At 32.1% G+C, this 9744-nt stretch overlaps 1 protein-coding gene across 1 annotated transcript in view; it reads left to right on the top strand.

Moving 5' to 3' along the window:
- Window positions 1–4: 4 nt before the first annotated feature.
- Window positions 5–9744, top strand: part of LOTGIDRAFT_145300 (hypothetical protein) — a gene marked incomplete at both ends in the record, with an annotated part of 26034 nt that continues 16294 nt past the window's right edge. Inside the window, 14 exons of the mRNA XM_009057609.1 lie at window positions 5–73; window positions 550–703; window positions 867–946; window positions 1281–1351; window positions 1692–1774; window positions 1975–2025; window positions 2347–2459; window positions 2688–2873; window positions 3350–3522; window positions 3999–4213; window positions 5607–5633; window positions 5929–6016; window positions 6402–6515; window positions 7043–7162. Of these exons, the coding sequence (XP_009055857.1) occupies window positions 5–73; window positions 550–703; window positions 867–946; window positions 1281–1351; window positions 1692–1774; window positions 1975–2025; window positions 2347–2459; window positions 2688–2873; window positions 3350–3522; window positions 3999–4213; window positions 5607–5633; window positions 5929–6016; window positions 6402–6515; window positions 7043–7162 (1544 nt within the window). The remainder of the gene's footprint in view (window positions 74–549; window positions 704–866; window positions 947–1280; window positions 1352–1691; window positions 1775–1974; window positions 2026–2346; window positions 2460–2687; window positions 2874–3349; window positions 3523–3998; window positions 4214–5606; window positions 5634–5928; window positions 6017–6401; window positions 6516–7042; window positions 7163–9744) is intronic.

The following is a 9744-nucleotide window of genomic DNA, read 5'->3' as shown; positions in this document are numbered from 1 at the left end:
TTAAGAAGTTATATTAAATTCTAATAGATTAATAACTCTACCTGATATTCTACATCTTCTACCAGAATTAGAGGTATTGTTTACATTTCTAAAATCACTGGCCCTGGAGTATCTATAGATAGTTAAACAGTCTTATTTCTACACCATACAATATATTCCTAGCTTTGTGACAGTATTAGGTCATATGTCCAGTGCCTGTGCTTTTTGTACTTTTTCATCAATTCAATTTTACAACCTTTATTCCCTATGTTCAGAAAACACTGAGGTCAATGTTTAATAGACTATTGTTCATCTCATGTTCAGATACACAATCCTCACAAAGACAGTGTGAAATGTATTACATGCCAGTTGGCACCACTGTCGTTTAAAAGTAGTCCACAAAGTGTGACTGAGTTCCTTTGCGTACAATGATATTTTATTATCGTGTTCTTGTTGTTAAGTTAATCTGATTAATTCATTTCCTGTCCAAATTAAAAGGAGAAGACATTTTCATTGTCTTATTTTAGAATAGTAATTATGTTTGTTAATATCAATTTTTGTTTATTTTAGACTCTAGATGTACGTGAGAACCCTGATTTAGTCATGCCACCGAAACCTGCCGAACTTCGTAAAGATTTATCTTTTTATAATATAGATTTCTCGTTAAATAATCAACTACAACTAGCTGGAGCTGCTCCTCTTGAATCTACAGGACAAACACCACGTAAGTTGTTTTTATTCTGGAAACAGTTTTTAAGTTACATTGAAACCTCTCCAATCATCTGTAAACCGACTCCCCCTCTAAACTGACATTTTTGAAAAGCCCTGACTAAATCACTATAAATCTATCGAAAGGAAACCCTGAACGATGTTTTGAATATTTCCAGCTAGTAAAGGAGATCCTGTAGCTCGTAAATTAAGATTGAGAAGACGTAGAGACGGACAGGAGAGTGAAAAAGTTTTAAAGGTAACATAATGGAATTTTCAAACTATCTTTATGTCTTACTGCCCCTGATCCTTTATTTTAGGTTGTTGCAGTTGGGTAGGTCTCGTTCTTTAAGAGTGGGGAGGACCCTGATGGCTCAATGATTTAAACCTGCTGGAGAAAATAATAATACCTTTTTCCCATGTGGATGCAGGTCGGAAGGGCTATCTCTGAAGAACCATCTAATCATACAGATGGAAAAATAAACCAAGGCCAAGTCTGCTAAAGGCTGTACAAATTAAACTTCCTTTGAAAATTAGAATATCAATCAGTTGAAACTATGACTGATTTTAATTCAGGTTCTGTTATTTTCTAGGGTATGAGAGACGTGGCTAAAACCAAACTAGACACACCCAGTAAAGATGATGAGGAGAAAGCTCAACTCAAGTAAGTTATATTCAGTGGTGGCGCCACTGTTTTAAGACTGGGGGTACAAATAGGGGGCAGACTGACTCAATGAGGGACAACAGTCGAGGTTGAGATTTGAAATGCAGCAGCTCTGTGGAATCTCAAACATCAGGAAATGTCATAGAAAGTTCTACCAAGAAAATTTTTGAAAAATGGAATTGATAAGGTGCATTCTGACACATATTTTGGAGCAAAAAAAAACATATAAAAATCATATTTCTACATTTGTTAGAAATGAATTTGGGGTTTAATTTAGGGTACAAACCATTTTTCTATTTTTCTATTTAGTATTTTGTGTATAAATTGATTATTATTTTAGACCGAAGAAATGGAATGAGAATTTAGAGAGACCACATTTAAATTATAGTGAGATATTTGACGAGGATGTAGGCCAGATTCCAGGTTGGTATTTCATCTTAATTCATCTTAATTACATTTCTATCAATAAATCCAGGTCAGGTATTCTCAAAACAATCTTACCGCTAGTTTTGTTTTGAAGTCAGATCGTTTCTACTTGGTGTTTTTATTTGTAAATGTATAAGTTTTCTCTTCTGTAAAGTGTAAATTTGATTTATATATTATTGTTAATTATATTTTAACAGATTTAACGTGTTGGGAAATTGAAAACTTTGTACCTATACAAGTAGAGGAAGGTAAGAAATAGTTTTTCTATTCTTTGATTTAAGAGTTCTATTCTTATTATTTGAGGTAAAATTTGGAATTATGGGTCTTTGTTGTTAATGGGATACAGATCTTCATTAGTCTAATCAGGTGTAGACAAGTAGGATGTAAAACTCTATTTTATTTGATTCTCTCTATAGAAATTATTATAATATTTTTTCTCAGTTTTGGAAATTCTAGTTTACAGTTTTTACCTAATAAATTTTAGAGCTTCCACTATTTTTGTTTGTTGTAATTCTAGTTTACATGACTTCTCTATTAAACTTTATAAAAGTTGTTTTTCTATTTTTCAGCTTTGATTGGTAAATTCTATGAAGCTGATTGTTATATTATATTAAAAACATTTATTGATGATTCTCAGAGTTTAAATTGGAATATTTGGTACTGGATTGGTGAGAAAGCTTCTGTAAGTTAATATATTTTAAACTCGGGTGAAATTAGTTTGTAATTTATAATAGAAAACTTATTCTTACAGATTTTATAAATCTTTTAATTTGAGAAACCTTCTACTCTTCTTAAATATATAAGATTGTATTTTAGATCAGTAAGTTTTATTCCAAACAGATTTATATCTTAATACACTGATGTTTTAGAATTTGTAGTAAAATATTTTAATTTCTGATCTATATTACAGCTAGATAAGAAGGCATGTTCGGCTATTCATGCTGTAAATCTACGGAATTTACTCGGAGCAGAATGTCGGACAATAAGAGAAGAAATGAATGATGAAGATGATGAATTTTTAGATATGTTTCCTAATGGAGTATCATATATTGAGGGAGGAAGAACAGCTAGTGGTTTTTACTCTGTAGAAGATGTGGTATGACAGATCTTTTCTTTATTTTTTTCCATTTTTTTGAAGAAACTTTTATGATTATTGACAGTGGTTTAGTTTTTATGCTTAGAATTGGGATAGCATCAGAGGTCACTCTCTATTGGTAACCATGGTAACGGCTTGTTTATGGTATACAAGGCTAACAACTTGTCCAGTCCAAACAATCCAACTACCAACTACTAAGACTACCAACAACTACCTAGTTTGCGATATCAGCATCTGCTGGAAGCGAACGTTAACTTGTCATCTACCTACCTACCTACCTCCAGTCCAAATCTCTTGTCAATCATTTTACAAAGAAGCGTTCTGGTTTCTGTCCAACAGCTGATCCTTGCCATTGATCTATCACCTGATTATCTGCAGCAATGTAAATCTGGTAAAGCCAAGAATAAAAATGATCAAGTTTTAGAATATTGGTAAAAATTATCTTCACAAATTTTTTCTGTTTTATTTTACTGTAGGAATATGAACATAGACTGTATCGAGCAACTGGTACCAAGTTTGTTCATCTTGAAAGAGTTCCTGTTAATGTTAAAAGTTTAGATATTAGACATGTCTATCTTATGGATGGTGGAGAAAAAATATTTATTTGGTCTGGAAAATTAGCTAAAGGTGTTACTCGGACTAAAACAAGGTTAGTTTGCTAAATATTCTTTCTGCAGTTGATAGAAATAATGATGGTAATATCTTTGATATCTGACCTGGCCTGTTTACAATTTACCCTTTAACAAACAAACAAACAATGTAATACAATTAAAACAATTGTTGGACGAAGCAAAAGAGCAGAGATCCGTTCAAAACCTACCTTCTTCTGTTATAAGATTGTTTATTTTCAAGTATTTAGCAGCGTACATTCCTGGAGATTGAATTATTGAACTATTCTCATTATAAACTGTTGTATGAAAAGGTCTATTTGATCTGTTAAAAATTTTAAAAACCTCTAAAAAGTCATTTTGTTCAAAATTTGTCACCTTTAAAAAGCCATTTGGTTAAAGTGAACGATGGACCCATTTATTTATTGATAAAAGCCTTTTGTTAAAAGGTCATGGATTCAACTACCATGTTTAATCAACTGAAAGCAATCAAATATTAATATTACTGTGTTTCTAGATTAATAGCAGAAAAAATCAACAAAAATGAAAGAAAAAATAAAGCAGAGATCATCAGCCTGGCACAGAATCAGGAGACTCCAGAATTCTGGAGATTTATTGACGGTCCTCCGGAGAATCTTGATATTAAAATCAGTGAGATGACTAACGTACCCGTAGCAGACGCTAGATTATATAAAGTTGGTTTAGGAAAAGGATATCTGGATTTACCACAAGGTTAGTTACCTTACTGTTGAATAGTATATTATTGTAGATAAAGTTGCTCTCACATCATAGTGATTACTAGTTGTGTTTGGTTGTGATTACTAGTTGTGTTTGGTTGTGATTACTAGTTGTGTTTGGTTGTGATTACTAGTTGTGTATGGTTGTGATTACTAGTTGTGTTTGGTTGTGATTACCAGTTGTGTTTGGTTGTGATTACCAGTTGTGTTTGGTTGTGATTACTAGTTGTGTTTGGTTGTGATTACTAGTTGTGTTTGGTTGTGATTACTAGTTGTGTTTGGTTGTGATTACTAGTTGTGTTTGGTTGTGATTACTAGTTGTGTTTGGTTGTGATTACCAGTTGTGTTTGGTTGTGATTACTAGTTGTGTTTGGTTGTGATTACCAGTTTGTGTATGGTTGTGATTACTAGTTGTGTTTGGTTGTGATTACTAGTTGTGTATGGTTGTGATTACTAGTTGTGTTTGGTTGTGATTACTAGCTGTGTTTGGTTGTGATTACTAGTTGTGTTTGGTTGTGATTACTAGTTGTGTTTGGTTGTGATTACTAGTTGTGTTTGGTTGTGATTACTAGTTGTGTATGGTTGTGATTACTAGTTGTGTATGGTTGTGATTACTAGTTGTGTATGGTTGTGATTACTAGTTGTGTTTGGTTGTGATTACCAGTTGTGTTTGGTTGTGATTACCATTTGGTTGTGATTACTAGTTGTGTTTGGTTGTGATTACTAGTTGTGTTTGGTTGTGATTACTAGTTGTATTTGGTTGTGATAACCAGTTGTATTTGGTTGTGATAACCAGTTGTATTTGGTTGTGATTACCAGTTGTATTTGGTTGTGATTACTAGTTGTATTTGGTTGTGATTACTAGTTGTATTTGGTTGTGATTACTAGTTGTATTTGGTTGTGATTACCAGTAACATACGAGTTGCGTTTAAAACTTAGTAACATACGAGTTGCGTTTAAAACTTAGTAGCATACGAGTTGCGTTTAAAACTTAGTAGCATACGAGTTGCGTTTAAAACTTAGTAGCATACGAGTTGCGTTTAAAACTTAGTAACATACGAGTTGCGTTTAAAACTTAGTAGCATACGAGTTGCGTTTAAAACTTAGTAACATACGAGTTGCGTTTAAAACTTAGTAGCATACGAGTTGCGTTTAAAACTTAGTAACATACGAGTTGCGTTTAAAACTTAGTAACATACGAGTTGCGTTTAAAACTTAGTAACATACGAGTTGCGTTTAAAACTTAGTAACATACGAGTTGCGTTTAAAACTTAGTAACATAACGAGTTGCGTTTAAAACTTAGTAACATACGAGTTGCGTTTAAAACTTAGTAGCATACGAGTTGCGTTTAAAACTTAGTAGCATAGGAGTTGCGTTTAAAACTTAGTAGCATACAAGTTGCGTTTAAAACTTAGTAGCATACGAGTTGCGTTTAAAACTTAGTAGCATACGAGTTGCGTTTAAAACTTAGTAACATACGAGTTGCGTTTAAAACTTAGTAACATACGAGTTGCGTTTAAAACTTAGTAACATACGAGTTGCGTTTAAAACTTAGTAACATACGAGTTGCGTTTAAAACTTATAACGGCTATTCTTATTTATAACTGGTGATCACTATGGTGTGAGGAAGCCTTTAGAATCTATAAACTTTGATTGGATTGTCTTTTAAGATATAAATTTTCAGTAATTTTTGTGTTTTTCTATTTTAGTTGAGATTCCTAACAATCGACTGGTTCAATCTTTACTAGATTCTAAATGTGTTTATATCTTAGATTGTATAACTGATATATTTATATGGTAAGTTACTTTCTTGTTTTTAACAACTTTCTATATTCTACTGTCTAACAATGATAGGCAGTCAATCTAGATAGTGACAAGTGATATAATTATTAATGATTAATTCCCAGTTTCCAAAATGTTTAGTAAATACAAACCAAGTGATACTTATTACTTTCCAGTATCAAACTATCCACGTCCCAAAAATAAACTGAATGGAATTTTATATCCTTCTTTTTTGCACTTAATTCAACCAATGAAGACGGGCAGTGCCCAGAGAGAAATGTTGCCAGGACAGCAAAATTAGCATACTTTTTAAAATGCACGACCTGTAGCGAATGGGGCCTTGGTTTATAATATAATATATAATATTTTTACTGCAATGATGTTTATTTCATATTTCTAGGATTGGTAAGAAATCTACCAGATTAATTCGAGCCGCAGCGTTAAAACTTTCACAAGAATTACACTCCATGATTCACAGACCTGAATTCTCAACTTTATCACGCTGTCTAGAGGGGTAAGATCAATTGATACAAACCTTGTACATTACTTGTGTTGGCCTGATCTTGTCACTATTTAACAAAGTTCTTCAATGACTAGACACTTAGTTTCGCTGTTCTCTCGGCGTTTGGATCATAAAGCCGTTAAACAAGTTGTATGAATTAAGGTTTGCTATTCATGTTTAACCTACAAATCTTATCTTGGGATAGGGATAATGTAAAATATCCAGGTCTGTTAAGAGCCAAGTGTTTCCTTGTAGGAACCTTAGTTTATTTTCGGATTATAGTTTCTGAATGCAACAGATATTTAACACTAGATCTATTGGCTGGGGTGTTTCTGCCAGTGTTTTCGAGACCTTGATATTGTAATCTATTGTGATAACTTGTTTATTTCAATTGTTATTAATAGAAATTTAGATTTCAAAATATTTGTGACAAAGTTTATAAACTTTGACGGCTAAGATTTGATTTTAGGACATGTGCTTTCGTACATTTGGTATAAAACATTTGTATTTCGTTAATTTTCATTGTTTTGTTTTTTCAGAACTGAATCTCAGATATTTAAAACAAAGTTTATAGGGTGGGATGATGTATTACCTGTAGATTATACTAGAACAGCAGAATCTGTTATCAGACGTGGTGCCGATCTTAAGGTAGGACAACTGTTTCATCTGGTTCCATCTTTCTTATTGTTCTCAGTCTTTGAGAAAACTAGATGCCAGTTCACAGCTAAATAATGTTTATTTGAGGAAGAGAGGTTAGATTTGGTTATATATTTTTGTATCTATATAAGTATGGTGAGAGATTTAACCATGTTTGACGAAGGGTTAGTTCTGGATGAAAATTGAAGTATTTCTCTATCTATATAAGTATGGTAAGAGATTTAACCATGTTTGACGAAGGGTTAGTTCTGGATGAAAATTGAAGTATTTCTCTATCTATATAAGTATGGTAAGAGATTTAACCATGTTTGACGAAGGGTTAGTTCTAGATGAAAATTGAAGTATTTCTCTATCTATATAAGTATGGTAAGAGATTTAACCATGTTTGACGAGGGGTTAGTTCTGGATGAAAATTGAAGTATTTCTCTATCTATAAGTATGGTAAGAGATTTAACCATGTTTGACGAGGGGTTAGTTCTAGATGAAAATTGTCTCTATCTATATAAGTATGGTAAGAGATTTAACCATGTTTGACGAAGGGTTAGTTCTAGATGAAAATTGAAGTATTTCTCTATCTATATAAGTATGGTAAGAGATTTAACCATGTTTGACGAGGGGTTAGTTCTGGATGAAAATTGAAGTATTTCTCTATCTATATAAGTATGGTAAGAGATTTAACCATGTTTGACGAGGGGTTAGTTCTAGATGAAAATTGAAGTATTTCTCTATCTATATAAGTATGGTAAGAGATTTAACCATGTTTGACGAAGGGTTAGTTCTAGATGAAAATTGAAGTATTTCTCTATCTATATAAGTATGGTAAGAGATTTAACCATGTTTGACGAGGGGTTAGTTCTGGATGAAAATTGAAGTATTTCTCTATCTATATAAGTATGGTGAGAGATTTAACCATGTTTGACGAGGGGTTAGTTCTAGATGAAAATTGAAGTATTTCTCTATCTATAAGTATGGTAAGAGATTTAACCATGTTTGACGAGGGGTTAGTTCTAGATGAAAATTGAAGTATTTCTCTATCTATATAAGTATGGTAAGAGATTTAACCATGTTTGACGAAGGGTTAGTTCTAGATGAAAATTGAAGTATTTCTCTATCTATATAAGTATGGTAAGAGATTTAACCATGTTTGACAAAGGGTTAGTTCTGGATGAAAATTGAAGTATTTCTCTATCTATATAAGTATGGTAAGAGATTTAACCATGTTTGACGAAGGGTTAGTTCTGAATGAAAATTGAAGTATTTCTCTATCTATATAAGTATGGTGAGAGATTTAACCATGTTTGACGAAGGGTTAGTTCTAGATGAAAATTGAAGTATTTCTCTATCTATAAGTATGGTAAGAGATTTAACCATGTTTGACAAAGGGTTAGTTCTGGATGAAAATTGAAGTATTTCTCTATCTATATAAGTATGGTAAGAGATTTAACCATGTTTGACGAAGGGTTAGTTCTGAATGAAAATTGAAGTATTTCTCTATCTATAAGTATGGTAAGAGATTTAACCATGTTTGACGAAGGGTTAGTTCTAGATGAAAATTGAAGTATTTCTCTATCTATATAAGTATGGTAAGAGATTTAACCATGTTTGACGAAGGGTTAGTTCTAGATGAAAATTGAAGTAATTCTCTATCTATATAAGTATGGTAAGAGATTTAACCATGTTTGACGAGGGGTTAGTTCTAGATGAAAATTGAAGTATTTCTCTATCTATAAGTATGGTAAGAGATTTAACCATGTTTGACGAGGGGTTAGTTCTGGATGAAAATTGAAGTATTTCTCTATCTATATAAGTATGGTAAGAGATTTAACCATGTTTGACGAAGGGTTAGTTCTAGATGAAAATTGAAGTATTTCTCTATCTATATAAGTATGGTAAGAGATTTAACCATGTTTGACGAGGGGTTAGTTCTGGATGAAAATTGAAGTATTTCTCTATCTATATAAGTATGGTAAGAGATTTAACCATGTTTGACGAGGGGTTAGTTCTAGATGAAAATTGAAGTATTTCTCTATCTATATAAGTATGGTAAGAGATTTAACCATGTTTGACGAAGGGTTAGTTCTAGATGAAAATTGAAGTATTTCTCTATCTATAAGTATGGTAAGAGATTTAACCATGTTTGACGAAGGGTTAGTTCTAGATGAAAATTGAAGTATTTCTCTATCTATATAAGTATGGTAAGAGATTTAACCATGTTTGACGAAGGGTTAGTTCTGGATGAAAATTGAAGTAATTCTCTATCTATATAAGTATGGTAAGAGATTTAACCATGTTTGACGAAGGGTTAGTTCTGGATGAAAATTGAAGTAATTCTCTATCTATATAAGTATGGTAAGAGATTTAACCATGTTTGACGAGGGGTTAGTTCTAGATGAAAATTGAAGTATTTCTCTATCTATATAAGTATGGTAAGAGATTTAACCATGTTTGACGAAGGGTTAGTTCTAGATGAAAATTGAAGTATTTCTCTATCTATATAAGTATGGTAAGAGATTTAACCATGTTTGACGAGGGGTTAGTTCTGGATGAAAATTGAAGTATTTCTCTATCTATATAAGTATGGTAA

This window comes from Lottia gigantea (assembly GCF_000327385.1).
Source record: "Lottia gigantea unplaced genomic scaffold LOTGIsca_303, whole genome shotgun sequence".
Classification (NCBI taxonomy): Eukaryota; Metazoa; Mollusca; class Gastropoda; family Lottiidae; genus Lottia; species Lottia gigantea.
Note: the sequence above shows the minus strand (reverse complement) of the source record. Positions and strands in the feature narration are given on the sequence as shown.